Source organism: Molothrus ater, chromosome 6 (genome assembly GCF_012460135.2).
Source record: "Molothrus ater isolate BHLD 08-10-18 breed brown headed cowbird chromosome 6, BPBGC_Mater_1.1, whole genome shotgun sequence".
NCBI lineage: Eukaryota > Metazoa > Chordata > Aves > Passeriformes > Icteridae > Molothrus > Molothrus ater.
Window position 1 is genome coordinate 18,100,922 of NC_050483.2, and position 21,606 is coordinate 18,122,527.

Genomic DNA, 21,606 nt, shown 5'->3' on the forward strand with positions numbered 1-21,606 from the left:
CCATTTTCTAGATGAAAAGGTGGAAGATGAACAAGCAAAGGCTAAGCCAGGGCAATAATTTTCCCTGTGGATATGTTATAGTTGTCCAGACAGCAATGGCCCTGCTTATCTTCCTTGGCCTGGAAACTGCAACAGACAACAGCATGGCAGCCCTGGGAAATGAGGTGCAGCAACTATTGGCAGAGAGAAGAGAGGAGGCTACCAGCCCTTCTTCCCCATCAGCCTGGGCTGTGATCACTAACTTGTTCTCTTAGCAAGCTTCTCTGCTGTTCCATGCATGACAGGCTGGCCACTCAGTTCTGGACTAGATCCCCACAGACACCAGAGCAGGTGGCACCCAGCCTGCTGCATGTGTCTGTCCCTGCTGATAGGCACCTGAGGGGGTGACGGATGGGCCAGCAGCTGATGCAGTGACCAACAGGCACACTGGACACCTCCTCCTGCCCCTGTGAGCATACCACACCACTATGCAGCATGTGAGTGCCTTGGTTAGGCCACCAGTGGGGCAGAGCTGTCTAATGAGGGGTGGGGTGGCTGTTCTGGAGGTCACACACAGCCTGCAGCTCTGAGAATCACCACTGGGATGTCTGATGTGAGGGTACAACAGGAAACTCTGAGTTAAATGGTTTTGATGAAGCCCTCAGGCACTGATTTCCCACACTAGGGCAGAGCTGTTTTTTTCTGAGCATTTCTCCACATCCTCTCTGCCAGCTCAGAGAAGCTTCTTGCTCTGTGCACATACAGAGCCACGTGGAGTTTGCTGAGAGATGAGACCACAGATGCTTTTGAGAGACTTTCCAGATCTGTACCAAGAGTTTTGTCTCTGCAGATGCTCATGTCCAGACCCAGTTTACACACCCACTGAATTTTTTTCCCCTCCACCCCTTTGAAATGAAAGATATCAATTGAGAAGGAGACTGAATATCTGGAGAAGACAGTTCTACCCATCACTCCCTGTTAGGACCCTGGATATAGAGAAGGGTCAGTGCTGTCAGTGTCTTCCTTCTTTTACAAGGCCAGCTTTCTTTTTGTGTGTGATGGTATTGTCAGTGACACAGGCAAAAAGTCATATTTAGGAGCCTATTTAAGGGCACAGGCACTGTTGCTGGGTGAAATCCTGCCTGCATCCATAGTGTTGCATAAAATCACTTACCACATAGTTTTAAATGATTTTTGATAGATGATTTCTGCTAGGACACACCAAAACTGGGCAAACTCACTTCAAGCTCCAGACTGTTTTGTAAGATAAAATGGTGCAAGGAGCACCATGACAAAAAGGAAGTTTTAGGGTTTTGTCTATTCTGCTTCTCTAAGTTAAGATGGCCAGCAGAAAGGAAGCATAAACCAATTCATTAACTCATTGTGTAATTACTGTTTTATAAACTGATTTAAAAAATGTAATCTAACATAGTAATTTAAACTGGAAGAAATGTGATGATGCTTGGTTTCAGACTGCAACATCAATAAAGTTGAAAGACAGTAATTTGGAACAGCATCTCACAGACTGCAGTCACTGAAACAGATGTTTTGGATCTTACCTGAACATGGAGCAAATGCCCTATTGAAAAAAAACGAGATTATTCCCTTACTTCCCTGCTTTGCTGCATCATCACTTAAAATTATCCAATTATAATAAATTGGAAAGTCTCTTTGATCTGAGAGTGCTAGAAATGGGATGGAGGTGAAAGGCACATGCAGAGGGTGCTCTGACACCTGGTGACAGAAGTCAGCTCTGCTAGAGAAGTTCTGGAATGCAATGACTATTCAGAGGAAGTGAGACAAATCCTTCCAGGTAGCTATGGAGCAAACAAACATGTTAATATTGGGATAAGCCATTTGTTCAGCATTTGCTCCCATAGCAATGCATCCTACAAGAACCTCCAATGCCTGTGAGTAGGGTGAGCTCTTGTGGGGGCATAAACTCTCAAATCATCCAGCCTTTCTGAGCTTTTCCTCAGGCAACACACCCTTCCCTCAGAGCCTGCTCTGGTCAACACTTCCTCTCAAGCCCTTGGTTTTGGCCCTCACATGTTTACCATCCAGGACTGCAAAAGGCACACTGCTGGCTGCTGGTAGGTCACCTCCTCCAGCCCTCTCCACAAACAGCAGGCTCCATGCTCTGCTCTGTTTGGTGTCCCTGCCTGACTCACAGAGCTGGGTGTGGTGTGGATGAGAGGAAGTATGATAGGATTTGTTCTGTTTTAGTGTGTATAGGTTGCAAAAATAACCACATTTTTCTGTAATAAGACATTCATTAGCTCATTGGTTGATCAGTGGTTGCTCTTAAAATATTTGTGGACCAGCTGTATCCTGAATTGAGGCAAATCACATTAATTGTTTGAACTGCTCTGTGTTTAGCTTGCAGAAGAAGCTGCAAGATAGCATTGATCCTTCATGGCTGCACCGTGTACATGGCTCCAACACATGCTGGCAACTGGGTACCTTCTAGGACTGAGGACTTCTGTTCTGAGATGTTTTTGTGGCACTGGATTTGTGTGGCAATGACTGCAGAATGGACCTGGCAGTCAGGGGCCAAACGGAATTCATTGGCCTGAACCTCTGCAAGGCTTTTGTGGATGAGCAGGCAGCTGGATGCTGGTGGTTGATCTCTTTAGAAGGGCTCTCATCCATGATGGGCCTGAGGAAAAGAGGGAAACTCTGTAGTGAGACTGCACTCTGGATTTGAATATCTGCATTCTCCTCAGCAGCTCTGAAAACTGAACCAAAAGCTGCCGGGCCTGGGAGCAGCCCCAGGCACATGAGCTTCCCACACAAGGCACATGCTCTCTGCCTTTGCTGACTCCAAAGTGACTACATCAGTTCAAACCCAAGCTGTTATGTCACAAGCCCTCTGTTGTATTTCTTCAAAGAAGCAACAACAGGATGCTAAATTTACAGCAAACAGGTTCAGAAATAAACATGTTTTGGTACATGTGACACTTCTTTAATGCCTACTTTATTTTCCAGAGCTCATTCTAATATGAACTTGTGTCAGGGAAAAAACCCAAGTGGGATGTCAGGAACCCTTCCTGGAGTGTACTGGAGGAGACTTTTGAACAAGTGCCACAAGATCTTTGCAACAGACACAGCAATGGCTCTGGGTGGGGAACATGAGGATGGAGCAGTAAGAAACAGCAAAATTCTGGGCTATTATTAAAGAAAATACAAAATTTACAATACTCAAGCTATAAGGAACATGGGAAAACGTTTAATTAGCTTCAGACAGTCAAAGGTAACTGTCAGCACAAGTAAAAGGAATTAATTTTACAGAAGAAGCAGGAGCCCCAGATACAATAGAGAAATCTGACTTTTCCTGCCATGAAGTCCCTTCCCCAGATGCATTCCAGTGCACATACCTGATCCTTGGTGACCCAACAGCTGCTGGTCCTGGAATGGGCCTTGGCTGGCTGGTGCAGCCCACAGGCTGGCACTGCCCTTGGGATCCAGAGGCAGCCATCATGCTGTGCAGGCCCAGGAAAGCAGGTTCTTTGTCCAGAGGCTGGGCTGAATTCTCTTGATGAGCCTTTGACTGGCATTTCTGTGTACACTGTCTGTCCTCCTCTTGGCTGGGTATTTTTATGCCCCTATGATTCCTTGTTTTCCAGGGTCTTGCTGCAACATCCACTGCAGAGGCAGGTGAAGGGTTTTTTGGAGGGGATGGAATCAGATAACGTTTTGTGTTGGAGAACACTGCACCCTCCTGAGCCTGTGATGAACCTGAAACAGAGTGAAAAGCACAGAGATTTACCAGTTCATCTGACTGCTACATGACTAACCCAGGGAGGGAAAAGTTTTGGAGATGCTGTGTGATGGAGCTGGGTGGGCAGATGTGTCCATGTTGAATTTCTTCCTCTGACAGTTGGTTTGGTTCACTGTCAGCCTCCCTGCCCGCGCTGCTGGTGACGTGCCAAGTAAGGAACAGCTCGCAGGCAGAGCTCACAGGGCACCCACGAGTTCACCTGCCCTCCTGTTCTCAGGCAGGATCACACCTGCATCATTCCCTGCCAGTGTCTGCACTGACTTATTCTAAATACCTTAGGGCTCCTTCCAGTGATCTGAAGTGCAAGGCAGAGGAATAATCACAGATGAGTGGATCCACTTTTTAAATCAGAGGCTGAGATCATGGAATCTCATAATAAGTGCCTGACTGCTGGGGAAAATATTGCACTGCATGCAGGGCTACTTTCTGGCTGTTTGTGTTTCAGCCATGTCATTCTCTCCATGCAATATGTGCAACACACAGAGAAGAAAAAACTTGTTGCTGACTTATAAATATAACCAGTATGCACACATGCTTAGAACCATTCTAAATATAGCAGGGATCTGATTGCTCTTGTCTATTGAAAGAACCAACCATTCTATAAATAGCAGGGATCCAATTGCTCTTGTCTATTAAAAGAACCTAACTGTACCTAAGTGCCTGATGTGCAGGGTCCAGGCCAGGCACATAATCTAAAGAATGTGCCACCAGGCCCAGAAAGTTCATCTCTGTGGCTCCCAGTTGATGGGGATGTATTTTACTGCCTAGGTAAAGCTGATAAAAAGTTTTCATGGAACAGTTTGTATCATATGATATACTTTTAAAATGTCTAAACTTCATCTTTGTTTTCAAGTAGAGCCACTCTGAGAGACTGGTATGTCTGACTCAAGAGCCTGAAATAACATTCAACGCCTTCCAAAAAATGCAGTTTATATGGATCTGATGCTGCAAACATTTTTATGTAAGAGTGGCTTTGCTCAGATGACTTGTCCTTTTCTGGTCAGAAGGATTGCTTCCAGCAACAAGTTCTTCTGTGAGAAACTCACACTGGACTGGACACACTTCTGAGTGTCATTAGGATCCTGGTCAGTCCCCCCACCACCTCAGACAATTCTAGATTTCAAACTACTCCATCATCATCCTGCAGATTTAGTTAGAAGATGGACAGACCCATCCCAACCATTCACTTTCACAGTGCTATAGGGCATGACACTGGTACACTGTGGGATGTTTGTGACATTGTCCTGTCAATCTAGAAGGATGATGAGACCATCATACTCAGTGTAAAGAAATCATATAAAATCTGAAAAAGATCAGATTAAATCTAAAGAGATCATAAGATCATAATCTAAGACTTCTGTGGGTACTGGACAATAGGCCACTCCTTTAGATTTTTCCAAACAGCTTTTATTCTTGTTAGGGAGATATTGTTTAAGTACTGTTAATACACATAGAGGCTTTGAATAATTTAATGATATTTCCACGTTTTTTTCAAAATATATTATATTTTTCTAAATTTTAGTAGATCCATTTTTACCCTTGAAAGAAGTGTAAAATGAAAACTCACATGCTTTTACTTATTGAGGAAAAAGGAGTTGTTTAGATTAACAACAGAAAAAAGATTGAAGTTGTAATTATATATGGTCCTCTATTTGATATGTGTTTGGAATAACCATTATTAATGTTTTTAATATTCTTAAAGACAATATTCAACAAGTAGTGAAGAGTGGGAATTCTGCTTTTATTCACGTAAATGCAATTTCAGAGAAGCCTTTGGCTTTATTCCTGAGTAGAAGAGCATGTTCCATTTTTAAGCCTTTTACTGAATGCATCCTTTTGGTTGCATATCTTTCCAGAATTCCCAGTTGTTCAGATAAACCTTAATCACTAGCTCAGCCATTATTTACATCAGTGCCAACTGGGTTCAAATACAGCTCAGTAGGAATGACATTATTTTAGACTCACCTGGCACTGTCATAAATTAATGACACAAGGTAAAAGACAGAGACCTGTCCTTCTACTACACTTGATGCTAAGCTAGTGTGAGATCACCTTTGCTCCTCTTAATTCTACATATGCATGCTGAAATATATCAACTGATGGTCAACACAGCTGGCCACAATGTCCTGCTTAAAAACTGGAATGGATTGCTTAGGGTCTGGCCCTGCAATGGCATTTTCCAGTTGCTGCCCTGGAGCACAGATGCCAGATCCCATAAAACACTGGATTACCCATGCACCTATCTACAAAGAGCACGTGTTTGGCCCAAGGCCAACCCTCCCTCAGGGGTTTAGGTCCAGTACCTGAGGAGGAGTGGGAAGAAGAGTCAAGTGACATCCTTTCAATGAGGTCCTCATCACAGGCCTCCCTCAACTCATTTCCTAAGCTGTCAGTCAGGCTCCAGTCTTCACCTTTATTCACCTTCAGTGCTTGGCTGGCTTGTTCTTGCTGACCTGTTTGCAGGCACCTGGACAACATCAAGTATCACACCTTTAATTAGCTTTTGAGTGTGTTTATGCAGCTGGTCAAATGCAGCCACTCAGGCAAACACCCTGCAGTGGATTTAGTTACCCACTGTTACTTCACACCTTCCAGGAGATATGAAAACTCATTTTAATTGGATCAGCCATCTAAGATGCCTGTGTCTGATTATCTCAAGCATCTTAAAGTTAATCAGGTGAAGCGGGGCAGATTTAAAATACTACCCAGCGAAGTAAGCTCAGAGAAATAAAACCATTTTTACTTCCAAAATTACCATTACCTGTCTGTGAGATCTATGAGATCTCAGCAAGGTGGTATTTGTCTTTCACCCTTTTGTTTGCTTAGGTCAATGTGGTGCTCGCAGAAAAGCTGATCCCATTTCAGCTCTTTTACTAGGCACTGTCAGGGCCAAGAGCAACTCACCAGTTATGAGAAGTCATTTCTTTGCTCTTGCTAAGGAAGTGAGCCCATCCTGCCTGTGCTCCAGAGAGAAGGAAGAGGATTCTTCTTCCTTGCCATCCCGCAGATGCTCCAGGCAGGAGGACTGCCGCGCAAAGCAGGGACAGGAAGGCAGGGGCCGAGATTATCCCTCGAAACCACCAGCAGGTGGCCAAAGCGCTGATCTTACTTTTGCAGCAGAAAATGAATGCAGAGTTTATGGCATGGCAAGATTTCCCCGGCGGTCTCACCCCTTGTGCTGCTCCGTCCATGCTCCCAGGTCAGAGGACACCTTTTCCTGGTGCAGATCTCTTCCTCCTCCAGAGCCACAAAGGTTTTCTGTCGTCAGACCAGACAGTTTCAATGGGCTCACGGCAGGTGGCTGTGGAAATGGCACAAGTTATCTAGATATCCATGGGAACACTTCCCAGCTCAGTTTCTAGATGTGGATTTCAGCATACATCAAAGCCCACTGCTGTTTCTGAGTTTTTAGATCATCCCTCATCATTTTCTATCTCCTCAGTTTTAAGAAGTCTCACTTCCCAGTCATGTACTATTACAGCTTGAGGAACCCAGGGTAGCAGTGACAAAATTGTTGATTTATATTTCACTGGATATAAGCCTATAGCACCTATACTTATAAGCATATTAAGACCAGTACCACAGAAACTGCATCACTCAGTATATGACCACAGTTCAATTCCACATCCCAGTTCTTAGCACATAATAATTCACTATAATGTTCAAATTTGTTTCAGAAAAGCTTCCTATGCTGAGGCTGTGGTAGCAGAAAGACATGGGCAGTACCTATCTTTCCCCTGCAGTTCTTTAACATCTGTTGTGAGGATTAAGTCTGTGTCCTGTGCATCTCCCTGATTTACCCCAGCCTGTTTAAATCTACTCATGTGTAGCTGTGCTGTTTTGAACCTCAGGGCCAACAAAAGCTGACCATGATAAGCCAGGCTGCTCCCCTTTACACACATGGGTATCCTCTCACTGAATTACAGCCAAAATGAGCAGGCTGACCCACAGGGCAGGGGCACCACCCCACTGCCAAGAGGAACAAACTTTGGCTTTGTGTTTGTTTAGTCAATAGGAATGACCTTGCAGCATTAGCAAGCTGGCTGTTTACACCAACATCAAAGAAACACTGCTGAAAAAAGTCTTTTTCTTAATAGCTGTTGTAGAAATACTATCAAGTTTTGCAAGCCTGCCTTGTACTTTGCTCATTGCAGGAGGATGGGAAGTCTGCCCCCAGCAGCTGATACGTGATTTTCACTGCTCCCTTTCAGCTGATGGTCCACTGCTGCTAAGACATGGGCACATGCAACATCATGCAGGGGACCCTCTGTCCTCCTCAAGGCAACTGCATCTTGGGGGTTCTTGGGCTACAGAACAGAGTGAGCTGCTACAAGCCACAGTGGGAGTTCAGTTTATCCCAGGTGTTGTGGGGGTCACCATTCAGGAATATGAAGTTTACAAGAAAAACATACACCTAGCTTTTGTCTCCTCATATGGAGGGCCTTGGCAGGGTTCCCACATATAACCTGACGGAGTCCTAAGAAAAACAAGCAAAGAGAAAACATTTTACTCCAGCATTTAACAAACAGTGCTGTCATTGAAGTCAGTTAATATAATTTCCCATAGACGGAAGTTGTAATATTCATGATGTAGGTTCCCAGTATCAGCTGGCATGGCCTGACTGCTGTTAAGAGGCAGTTTCTCTGCTTCCACCAGAATCTGTCTTCTTCTGACCCTGCCCTGCCTCCTTAGTTGTGCTGGTGCAAATATTTGTGTGGATACATAGTCAGTCAGATCAGGGAACAAATTCAGATTTAAAAAAAAAAAGATTTTAGGGGGTCTTTTTTGCTTGTTCTGCTGGATTATTTTTCAGCTGGATGTTGATTAAAATCAGGTTAAAAAGAGATAAAGCAACAAAGGGTCAGAAGAAGCAGTGAACATTGGGTGAAACTGTCTCTATCAGTTGTGTTAGCTGCCTAAAAGTGTGTGTAAAATTACAGTCTCATTCCCTGACAAGCTGTACTTAGTTTCCATGTACATTTCCAAATGTGCACTCAGCTGTTGACTCTGCATTGCTTCATCTAATCCACCATCCTGAGTCCTACCCATAGGCAGGGAACTGAGGAGAGACTGGCATCTGAGAAAAGCAGCCCACAATGCCTGGAAACAAATGCCATCTAATCTGCATCTGTGGGCTGGTGGAGTTACACCATCACGGTGTTTCCAGGAGTCAGGGAAGGATGGGTGGTAATTCCAAGTGTCTAGGGCAAGAAGGGCAGTGGCAGACCCATGTTTTGGGCTAGCTTGTAGATCAGGATGTGAAGCCAAGGAACTGACTCCTCTTGCTGAAGGACCAACCTCTGGAAATCCAGATCCAAGTGTTCATTGCCAGCAGCGATGCTGCTGCAGTATGAGACTGCAGTACACACAGTCTGAGCCCACGATGCAGGGGGGAGGGAATGTGCATCACCACACCTCTCTGGAGGACTGCCTTGGACCACACTCCCATGGCTGAACAGGACGTGGCCTGGTGTTGCTCAAGCAGGACAGCTGCAAAGAGGTCTGAAAGGGGAGCAGCACTGCAGTATGGGGTTGTGAAAAGGGACAGCAGCACATGGGCGCAGGGGGCTGAGGATGGGCAGTGCAGGTGACTCTCACCTTCTGCTGCAGGGGGAAATAAAGGAAAGCCTATGCTAGAGCAGGTGAGTCTCTCTCGTGGAAGACAACATATTTTAAACCTGATTAGCAGTAGCATGGGTGGGTGGTATTCAAAGCACCCTGGCTTTCATCAGTAATAACATTCAGAAGGAGGTGGAGGTGTGGGAAAGAACAGGATTAAAAAAACATACATTACCATGTGTCAAATCACTGGAGCCATCTTTTGTGAACAGCTTATCAGGAAAAACAGTGGGATCTGGAAGAGGACAGCCACCGCCCAAGAGGCTGGCATCACTAGAAGTCCCTGCATTAGCAGAACACTCTGCATTTCCAGGTCTGGAAGTTGTTGGGGGTTTTGGGCTGCATTCAGACTGCTTTGCTACTTCCCCAAGATACGGACCTAGAAGAGAGATTTCATTAGTGTAAGCACAGTTATGCAAGGCTTCAAACCACACCATCACTGTACCTTGCCAATATGGCAAATGCTGCTGCACACCTGGAGCTATAGAGGACAGAAAAATATGTAACTGCAGCTACAAGAAACATGCTGGAATGGATCCAGCCTAGGGGAGGAGGTCTTCCAGTGCTGCACAGTCATGGCAGAATCTGGGGATCCCTAACTAAACTGATATCCCTTCCCACTTTTCTTCTGCTTCTGGGCACCAGAGACAGACTGCTGGGGTTATGGGTCAGGAACTGCTCTGTGCTCACCACCCACCTCTGGCTGCCCCACAGGGGAGGCTGGACACATCCAGGGCTCTGCCACTTTCCCTGCCTGCATGCCCAGGCTAACTGTAAGCTGCCTCTCATTTGCTGCTCACCTGCTCACAGGGGAACCATTCCAGACTTGCACAGCCTAGGCCCCAGTCCTTAAATACATTGCTTAAATGCCCTGGCACAATGCAGATGGTGATGGACACCTTACCAGAGCCACCAGTCAAACAGGAGAAACTGTACCAGGAGTTACAAAAATCTGAGAATGGCAGTGATAGATTTTTCCAGTACTGCCTCAGAGACAGATAGCTCTCTACCACAGAAAGAAGGGTGAAAATTGTTTTTGTAATGCTACAGGACAGGAAGGATTATACAAAAACTAGCAAAGGCAGACAGAGCCTTGTCCTCTTACCTGCCTAACTGCTGCCTGTCCTAGGAGCACAGCACAGCTCTAAGGGCAGCATATGCAGCCAACAACCCATGGGAGAGAGAATTTCATTCCAGTGCCCAGATGAATAATGTGCTTTTTAAAGTGCTGAGCATCTACCAGCTCCAAAGTGAGGCATCAGCTCTGTGATGATATGGCCATTTCCTTAAGAGTTGAGTGGTAGGGACCTTTAATACATATTGGGCACAGCTGTTAATATGAACCCATGAAATACACTCCATGTGAAAGTACCCAAATCAACATTGCTACTGGAAAGAAAAATGTACTGGGATGTCTGAACCTGACTGTATGAACTTACTGGTTTAGAGCTGCCAGCAAGAATATAAGCCTGGTTACACCAGGGAATTAGATGAATTCACAATTTTGTGCTCTGCCCCTACTGCTTCTGTCAGCAAACTTTGTTAACTAGTTTTCTGAACCTCAGGTGATGTTGCCAAAGCACAATCACTGAAGGATCAAATTTTAATGGATTTTTTCCCTACCATGACTACTATTACAACTAATGATTTGGACCCATAGGGATTCAATAAATGACAAATGTATGTACTTATTCCAAAACAAACTAAATTTTTAATGGAGCGCAGTTGGCAGGCAAACCACAACCTGGGGAGGGGGCTGGGAAGACAACTGCATTGCCCACACTAATGGGAAGCAACATGAGCAGTTATAGGAAATACTTTGCAATATTTAATAGTATGTGATAAAGTGCATGTAGCATGACACGTAAAAGCATGGACATCTGAACTATTACCAAGGCTGCAGGCAAGGGGACAACAGATTTACTTTCAAACCATTTATTCTCTACTAATGAATGTAATGAACTTAATCTAATAGCAAAGAAAGTGGAACAGATTTCTTACAAGACCATGCAATCTTTCTCGGATGTTGCTACCACTGAAGGGTGGTAACCACATTGCCTTTCCTATTATTAAACTGGAATAGGAAATCCTACCACATCCATGCTGCATGGGATTGACTGTTACCATGGAAAGAGCTGTGAACAGCTGTTGTTGAAACATTCCTTTCCAAGCTTTGTTTCTTCCCATCATGCAGAACAAGCCCTAAGTACAGACTCCCAGCTACTGCTGTATTTGCTTGATGTTCTAGAAGTTGTCTGCATTTTTGACCTTGATGCCCAGTTTAGGACAACTTCCATTTAAATCTGCGCTGTTTTCTGCTGAATTCCAGCTTTCTTACTTCCCAGGTGAAGAAAACAAGATCCTTTGTCCCTTCACTGTAAGTAAAGATTGACTTTAAAGAGGTTGCCTTGCTCTTCATCTTTCTTTTTTTACATATCATAACTTGAAAAATGAACCCCAACAAGAAATCTGTCATACCTAACCATGAAATGTCTTTTGCTAAACCACCTTCCTTGATGGATTCCTTGATGATTAGAGAATCTTCATGCACCTTCTTGGAAGGAAGGAGAGTAGTCTGGCTTGCTGGTATCCCATCCAAATACTTCAAGTGGGGAATGAGTTTTTTTACTTCTGCTCTGTAATTATAGTCTGGGTCCTGGAGAAATTGAGAAAGTGGTCAGTTTATTTAACAGTCCGTGGACTTCCAGTAACTCAATACTGTTCAATTTCTATGACTGCCATACAATCTGAAATGCTCCTCACATAATTTCTACTTGAATTGATCATGAAAATGTCCAGAGGACTGCAAAGACACGGCCTTCACCGAAAGGCTCCTTTGTTGTTTACCCACTGACGATTTACCATTTGTCTTTGTTATATCACGTGTAACGTGCAAAAGCAAAAAGGCCACTGATGCCCATGGAAAGCCAGGGCTCCCTCAGTATTCAGTTAATCTGTCTCCCTGCTTTTGTGATTCTCTGGTGTTTGCCTCAATACTCAGGTGATAGAAAGGCTTGAAAACATGTTATGAGTGTTGCTACACCTGCTGATGGAGAAAGAAAGAGCATTTCCATGGATTGTGGTTTTAGGCACACAGTAAAAAAAGTATAAGGCAAGAGTGCATTGATAGTGGCAAAATATAAATGGACAGCTACCCACCAATCAATTGCTTCACCCAGACAGATCTTATGCTTTTCAGGATAATGCATGAAGTATTAGAAACCTCTTCAAAGCCAAGTCCTCATTCAGTACAAAGTGGTCATAAACAGAAACCTTTCTGTGGGGTTTGGTTGCTTGGATGCTCCCTCTCTCTGCATGATGCAGCACTGATGTTGGCAGAGGGAACTCACCAAATAAAATGTGTTAGTTGTTGTTAAGAGGCAGACACTAATTTTCGCAAACTAAGTCTTTAATCTTAATTTAGAAATTGAGTCAACCATTCTCAGCTACAGCCAATTCCCAGCCATGTTCTGTTGGAGAGAAGAATCATGTTACGCTCATGCTACATTTCAGCTACAGAGGCTGCAGAATTTATCATCAAGTTGTTGCTCTTGGTTTAGATAACAGGGGAAGATGAGCTCATCTGAAAATCAAATTACAGGGAGCAAACAGGCCATCTGAAGAAAGAGCAGTAAATTTAGCTGGACCATTCTGTAGATTAAAAGTAAATAAATAGGAGAGCTTTTACAGACCTTTAGCAAGGGCCAGACTACAAGAAGGAGCTTGAGGAATTAGAGTTGGCCATCAAGGGGACACCAAAGTAAGCCCACATATACTCTTTTCTAAATGGCTTTCCTATACACTAAAAAAAATGCAAACATCCACTGAAATCAAGAAAGCAACAAAGTCCATGGAGAAGCTCTCAGCAATGAAGGGCAGGCCCCACTTTGTAACCACCTGAGAGCAAAGCATCTTCCCAACACAGAGACTGGGTGGGAGACTACAGCGAACTCACAGCCTGCCTCTGCCACAGCTCAGTGTGAAATACACCTTTGTGCTGATTCCCTGGACAAATTCACATCTGTGACCACCAATGACCACTTGAAGCCCCCCCAGATATTCCTCTGTGGATACCTGGAACTTGGACTGTAGCTAAGATAAAGGTGGTGCTATTGTCTGGGTGTTATCTCACACTTAGGGGAAGGCTAACAAAGCTGGGAATAATGTATCACTGATAATGGAAACAAAAAAATGCAGAATTTACAGGCCACAAGGAAAGGCAAACCAGCAACTCTGCTAAAATCAGTTCCCACTGAGGAACTGTGGTAAAAGGTAATTTTGACAGGGGAATCTTGCGATCATTGGCTCAAAAGAAAAGAAAGACTAAGCATGTAGACTAATTAGCACTAGACACAAGAGATAATAATTTACCCAATAGCATAAGGGAACCATGCAGCCAATTAATGCTTAATTCCTTTGTTTGCTAAAATGGGAAAAGAATGAAAAGTTTTGAATGATGTTGGGACCCTACCACCAAGAAGTCCAGGCTGAAGAATGATCAACAGGGATGCCACTGGATCCATGGGTGGTGACAATATTCTTCTCTCTCCTCTCTTTTCCATTTCTTTTTATTTCTCTACCTCACATTTACTGTTAAATATATCTGTATCATTGACTTTGGCATAAGGTTTGCACTGTAACTCAGGTAGAAGCATCTCTCACTGATCAGATCTTAGCACCTACTTGCACAGGAGTAGAGACAGCCATTATGCATGGAGAAGAGCAGGAGGGCACCCCACCACATACCACTGCTGTTTGTACTTCCATTATGAGACAACATGCAGAGCACCCCAAGGACTCATTTCACTTGAACAGCCCAAGGGAAATCTGACATTTCTCCATTAAAAGTACACTTAAACACTGAAGATGCCAAATCCTCCAAAAATCCCACTTTTACTGAGCAGGAACAACAAAGGAGTAGAATCAGACCTTCTGTGCTGTTAGGATACACTGCACCATTTCCATAGTAGGAAGCTATGATATCAAGTGTCAGTAGCTGTATTTATCTCCTTGGGAGCAGAAAGAGTAAGCAGGCATGCCTTGTCCATCACAAGCAGGCAGTGCTTCCTTACTGCAGGAATATGTTTTTCCTTTCATGATTGCATCTTCCATAAGGGAGAAATGTTCCAAAATGGAGAAATCACTTTGGTTACAAGCAGTTACAATGTGGTCCCTTAAGGATAATTCCACCACTTTAAACTAGAAAGGCAAGTATATAATATTTTCTTTTGAATTCCAGAGAGGAAAACTATGACAGCTAAAGAGCTACCTTCCATGGCCCCTTTTACTGAACAATAAGATCAAGCCAACAATTACATCTGAAAAATGCTATTAACTCATATATTTAAGAAGTGCCAAGATTTAAAATATATGTCTATTGCATGATTGAGTTTTAGTGTTTTCAAGTCTAAGTCCAGGAGAAATATCAAACCCAACCTTTTAGGCAAATTAACAGCATCAACATAACTTCTTTAAAATACACAGAAAAGCTATAGAGTATGTTACAGTGGGATAACAGCATCAGCTCTGATTTTGGACCTGCATTACCAGCTCTTTATGGTGCCATTGGGAATTGCACCATTCTTAGTGAGACTTGTGTTTTACATAACTCTGTGTGTGTCCATAGACCTTCCAAAAGACCTGGATGGCAAATATGTTGATGTTTTAATATCCCAACAATGCTTTTTTATGAAGTAGGAGAAAGTCAAAGAGAGTAATACAGCTCTGAGGCTGTTCATGTAGAATTAGATCTCCCTTGCTTTGTTTGTTGAGTGCCCTGAAACCCAAATCAGATAATGTATTATTATGTTCTCATCTTTGTGACACAGAGGCTCTTTCACGCCTTCAACAAAATACCTCAGCAGAAACTATTCCATCATTTTAGTTTGTAAGATGTGAATCACTTTTGCATCTTCATGTTTTTCTGAAGGTCTTTTTGGTCATTTGATTTTAAGCTTTCAGGGGAAAGGGTAACAAGTAGTTCCAACATTATGGCTTTTCCTAGTTACCTCAAGCACTGTTCTTCTGAGGGCTCAACTTCTGAGCATGGTGGCATTGGAGGACTTGCTTTTGGACTGGAGAGCCTCCAAAAGAAATGCAAAAACCCTCAAAAACTGGTGTCTCACCACAGAATCACTGAATGGTTGGTGTTGGAAATTTCTTCTTAAGATCACCCAGTCCAGCCCCTCTGCTAAAGCAGGTTCACCTGGAGCAGGCTGCATAGGATCTCACCCAGATGGGTTTTGAGTATCTCCAGGGGAGGAGACACCACAGCCTCCCTGGGACACCTGTTCCAGGGCTCATACTCCAAGAGAAGAAGTTTTTCCTCATATTGCTGGGAAATAGGCCTGAGTCTTTACTAGCAGTCTTGTATTTCACTACTGGTCACCCTGGAGACCATACTGATGAGACCACAAAATCAACAGAAATTAAAGGTGGGAAATGCATCTCATGCCATCATTGAGAATGATGCAATAGGAAGATGCAGAAACGTTTCTCATTTCCAACTCACAATTAAAAAGTACTGACAAAAAATAACACAATATGAGCAAACCAAGTCCTCACCTCTGCAGATTCTGCATTTGGCTTCAGGCAAATAAGGTTGCCCTCCACTGTCAGGTGGCTTAACTTGCAACAAAGTCGCAGGTACTGCACCTGGTTGATGTCCTCAATATTGTTCCCTTCCAGGTCCAAAACCTCCAGGTGATCCAGCCAGGTCAGCTGGCTCAGGTCAGAGATATTGTTGTAAGCAATGTAGAGTTCCTCAGCAGAAGTAAACAGAATAAACATGTAAACCACGGGCTTGCACAAGTAACACTGAGGCTCTGCAAAATCTTTTCTAATACTTGAAAAACTAAATGTTACAGGATGAAACTAGCAAGGTAGTGAACATTTTATAAAGTGTGGTTGTTGAAGCCTTTAATAATAAGAGCTAATTTAGCCAGATACTGCTTTAGGCGTACTCAGGATCAGACCTGAATGTTACACCTCATTTTAAAGGTTATATTGTAGCATCTTTTAAACTAACTCTCACAATCTAAGGCATCAAACCAAAGCCAGCCAGAAAAGCAAGAGTTGAGGAGAATGAAGACTAAAAGTAAAGAATATCAACTGAAGATAGATCTGAGATTGTCATTTGGTAGGATACATCTATACTTACTTTTAGAGAGCTGAAGGAAGAGATCCCATCTAAATCTGACAGCCCACACCGAGCCATCCACAGGACATGGAGATGGGACAGTGATGTTCCAAGATCCCTTATAAAAAACAATTCAAGCTCTATTTGAATGAGTAAAAAAAATCAAGACTTGTTTTCTTTTTCCTAAGACTAGGCCACTGCTACTTCCTTCACAGCTCACATTGTTTACAAAATATTCCATTAAAAATGTTCACCCTTGAAGGTGGGGAATAAAACGATACCCCTCTTTACTTATCCCACTGTCATCTTTGTTCTTGCATGACAACATGTCATTGATTGTTTGATTAAGACTGTTCCAAGAGCTACATCATGGTAATTCTGCCATAAATCACAGGCAATTGCTAAGAATTAAGTGGGGTTTTCCTATGCTGGCATCATTGGCTGTACTCATATAACCCAAACTAATATATCTGAGCTGACTGCATGGTCAGTCTCACTCTGTCCCTCTTACAGTCTTATGATTTTGCAGTTGAAAGGAATAACACTTTTGTCAAAATCATTTTTTTGAATCAGCAGAAAATTATAATCCTTTCCATCCTATTTTCTCACCCTTTGGGTGTAGCAAAATGTCAATAAGGGATAATTTATATGAACTTTAAACTTTCTCGTCATAACTCAGAAAAATCACACACTGACCTGCTTGAGTCCACATACATGTACTATCCCACTGACTTTACAGCGCTGCACAATACAAAGATAACTCAAAAAGGTGGCAAATCAAACTGGGGCCTTAATCCCCTGCCATCTTTGGTAACATTGAGTTGCATAAAGCCACTAGTCTAACATAAACAAAATACAACATTTTATCAAATCCCAAACCAACCAAAGCTCAGAAATTTCCCAGTGTAGCCAGATATCGGAGTATTGAATAATAAAGAACTAAACAGTGGGTAACTAAACTCAAAGACGGTTTATCAGAGGAGATAGAGACTAGCATGGAGTTCACAGAAACACAGGAATGGCTGAGTTGGAAGGAAGGTCATCTTGTCCAACACCCATACTCAAGCCAGGCAAGTTTCTCAGGACCACATAAAAAGCTAAAATAGCTCTTAAATAGAGATTATTGGACCTCAAAATTCTAGATCAGCTATCTCTCACAATATTCATTCTTATAATACAGAGAGTAGTAAGTTTTCTACAGAAAATTGCAAAAGAGAAAAGTAATGGGGGCCCTTATAATCTTAAAATATCAAGGTAACACTTGTTGTACTAATGTTTTCTTTTTGTGGATGACAGGGAAGAAGCCCAGCTTTGCATTGCCCTCTGAGCCTCATGCAGCTTTGGTACAGCTTTGCAGCAATCCTCTGTAGTCCAGCTGCCTGCTTCAGGGATACTGGGCATCCAGCCAGTCACAGAGGTCAGGAAGGAGTGCATTTATGAGGGGATAGACACATTCTTATCTCTCTTTTTTGTTGTTTCTCTACCATCTGAATACTTGGGAAGGGCCTTGTCAGGAGAAAGGAATCTGTGTAAGCCTGAATAAAGGATAAGTGCAAGGAGAAATATCCTCAGGGGCCTCTCTTCTGTGAGGGGCAAATACAGGGTTGAATGGGAGTTTCTAGGTGAAATTGGGGGTTTCCATCCCTCTGCCTCCTAGGGACTGGTATGTCCATGGACATCATTCAGACCTATCTGACTTCATCCATCCCCTACCACTGCAGGGGCTGCAGGCACTGGGTTTCTCTAACTACCCCTTCCCTGGATGCTGCCCATTTAAATAAGCTCACAATGGGTACATCACACAATGTATTTATGTTACATTTTACAGCTTTTGAGGTACAAACAATGCAGATGACTCAATGGCCAGAACTAAGCAAAAAAGAAAAATCTCAGTCTCATTGAACATCTCTTTCCATCTAAGGCTACTCTTCTCTTCAGGAGAAAATCCTCAACTGATATGAACCACAATACCTGCAGTGAATTTTGTGCATCCAGGAAGCTTGCCTCTAGTGACACAAAGATAAAGAAAGCCAAATTCATATCACCACATCCCTGGCTTTGCAGAAGATCTTTCAGGGTCTATTTACATGGTGCACATTTTCTAAATAAAACAAAAACTGGTTCTAAGGCTTCCTTAAGGAACACATGCCTCCCAAAGTAATATTTACTGAAAATTTATTATTAGATTTGCAAGCTGCATGCCTATAATAAGAAAGAAATTAAATTAAATTACAAAAACAGAACCTACCATGAAGCAAGGCCAACACACCCTTAAACACAAATATGGCATTAGGAATAACATGAAGGGATTGCACTGCTCATTTCATGACCCTCTTCAAGCACTGATGAGATTTTCAAATTTGGGCTAATTTTGGTGCAGAATTTTCTCTTCTGTAAATCACTGAACAGAGATAAAGGGAAGTAGTCACTCTCATTTTTGTGTCATTGAAACAGTGTTTCTGATAGATGCTCTGTTTATTAGGCCAGCAAAACTGAAGACAATCCTAACCTGATTACTCTACATATGGTAGAATAAGATATGGTGAATGGACTTTACTTCCATTTTTAATTTGTCTTGAATTTTTCGCTGAAGGGTTTTTGCCACAGAAGGAGATTGCAGCAATATGCTTGTTCCTAATGTTTCTCTGTCAATATAAACAATGCCAAAGCAAAGCAGAGGATTAATTCCCAAGCAATTTTTACACAGGTCTCCAAGAACAAACAGTTATTCCCTCTAGTCCTTGATCACTCCATGCATTTGTGGAAGCAGTTCCCTGCTGACAGTCAGAAGTCTAGGACTTCCAGAGTTAAATCCTATTTCTCTTTGTCACAGTTTTCTGTTCCAGAGCTGGCCGTGGTTAAACCCAGTGCACACAGACAGGGTCAATCCCTACTCACACTGTGTGCCAGTTTCATGCATGGTGCACACTCACTAGGAATTATTAGCTAACAAGTCCTTAAAGCATTCTCCTGCTGTGCACGCCATCAGAAGACCCTAACTGAAATGACTTCTAAAGCCTACTTACCTTACTCTTCACAATTTGTGCTACTAAGTTTAGTCTCAAATCCATTCCAGTTTCATTCATGGGTTGCAGCTCTGACTCTCCTACAGCTAACTGGCATGAGTCAGGAGTAGCACTTTCAAGGTTAATACTAATCAAATTGATGAGAATTTGTATTCCAGATGAAGGAATTAGGTTGTACATCCCATGTCTTGGGTACTTGCAGAAGGCAGAACCACTGCATGTTTGCAATGCAACCCAGTATTTGATAAGAGGGTCTTGTTATTAAAAAAATGCTTAAACAGACACTTTAGAATAGAAAAAAATATAGAAGCTAATAGGAAGTGGTTTCTTACAAGGCTGAAGTTGGCTGTCCCAAAGCTCATCTCTAATTCAAGAAACAAAGTACTAAGAAAGCATGAACTTTGTTGCACTGTTTGGTATGACTTGGCCCAGTTTTGCTGTCTCTAAGGGAAGAGACTTAGCAGCCCAAGATATCTCTTCTCCTGCCCCTTAAGAAGGGCACTCCAGCTCTTATGAGGAGCAAAGTACTGCCACCTCTCCTTCCCTGCTAATATAGAGGTAGTGAGGAGAAGAGGCAAAAGGACTTTTTCCCCTTTGGGCTCTACTGCAGAACCAAATTCCTCTTGCTGACACTGGGGTCATGCTAGCTGCTAGAGGAGCCTAAAATTCTGGATCATGCAGTCACATTTTGGCCCTGCAGATCTTTTCTCCTGCATCTGTAATGAGTCATCCCCAGTCAGAGATGTTATCATAGCAAAGTACATCTGCAAACATTTTATTCAGTAACTAACAAACTAATCTTTTGGAAGCTGCATGACTCATGCTGCAGCATCAGAGAAAATTCCCTTGTTAATTACTATAGAGATAATTGCCTTTGAGAGCATGGCTGCTGTAAGGTGAAACAGCCATGGAGCTCAAAGCAAGCTGCTCCTCACAACTGCACGCACCTGCATTTCTGAAAATTCTTCTGAAATATTTTGGCTGGTGAGACGAGAACTTAAGAGCTTGTAAGAGATGGGAGTGTCTCCTCTGGGAGCAGCTCTAGAGCATCTGGCACATCCACCTTGGAGGGGGTGAGAGCAAAGTGAGGAGTTGTTTGAGCACACATGACCACCATGGCATGCAAGTGTACACACAGGCATGATTTCATTTGTGTTAAGTGCAGAGGGTGAGATCAGCCCAAACTGGGGAGATACAACTATTGACTTTTATTGAAATGAAATTAATGGGAATCTGCACTCTGATAATGATTTACTAGGGTAGACTATTTTAATGTAATAATAAACTCTTAAAACCAAATTGTCAGGGTAGTAAGAGAGAAAATCCACTATAATTATACATGCAGTGTAACAAAACACTTCCTCCAAAATAATCATTGACCAAGGCTGAAATTAATGAAACACATGTCAGAGACAAGGATTCTCCTGCATTGGGCATGATATAAACATATAGAAAATTACAGCACCTATTCCAAAAATAGAAAGTAGGGTTGAAAAGTTTGATGGCTGAAAGGAAAAAGATGAGACTCTGTACAAGGCTGGTGGCAGTTGGTCATAAGATGCAGGACAGGAGTGCTCCAGTGATTTGCAAACAACAAAGAGCTTATAGAAGGAAAGAGAAGACACTGTAGAGGAAACATAGCTCCCATTAACACAATGAATAATCCCAATCCAGTGGAAAAGTGTCCTGTCCCAAGTGACGTGGAAGCTGGGAACTTAACAGGAAAGGCAAAGAATTAATAACCAAAGCCATTATATATCCTGCTCACCCCTGCTATGGTTCATTCAAGACTGGTTTGAGGCAGAGAGATGGAGCATGGGGTGGGGATGTACATATCATAACCTTGATTGTGATAAACAGAGGACTACAGCCCCTGGAGCTGCCAAACCAGAGTCCTCCTGAGTAATTACTCCACATGTGCTCCTACACACATACTTGTCTGCAAAACACACACTGAATATCAGATCATGTTTTTAGTATCCCAAAGTGCCAAGAAATCAACATAGACTCCCCTACTTTCACTTTTAACCCCAAAATTTGCATTTATAATTGATTTTGAGGAA

At 42.8% G+C, this 21,606-nt stretch overlaps 1 protein-coding gene across 1 annotated transcript in view; it reads right to left on the reverse strand.

Annotated features, from left to right (window-relative positions):
* Positions 1-767: 767 nt before the first annotated feature.
* The window catches only part of LRRC56 (leucine rich repeat containing 56), a 59,510-nt gene continuing 38,671 nt past the window's right edge, over positions 768-21,606 (reverse strand). The window contains exons 6-14 of the mRNA XM_036383162.2: positions 16,539-16,635; positions 15,944-16,141; positions 11,858-12,035; positions 9,555-9,758; positions 8,173-8,237; positions 6,931-7,061; positions 6,064-6,227; positions 3,357-3,717; positions 768-2,638 (exon numbers count right to left, since the gene is read on the reverse strand). Coding sequence (XP_036239055.1) covers positions 2,446-2,638; positions 3,357-3,717; positions 6,064-6,227; positions 6,931-7,061; positions 8,173-8,237; positions 9,555-9,758; positions 11,858-12,035; positions 15,944-16,141; positions 16,539-16,635 — 1,591 coding nt within the window. The 3' untranslated portion in view covers positions 768-2,445. The remainder of the gene's footprint in view (positions 2,639-3,356; positions 3,718-6,063; positions 6,228-6,930; positions 7,062-8,172; positions 8,238-9,554; positions 9,759-11,857; positions 12,036-15,943; positions 16,142-16,538; positions 16,636-21,606) is intronic.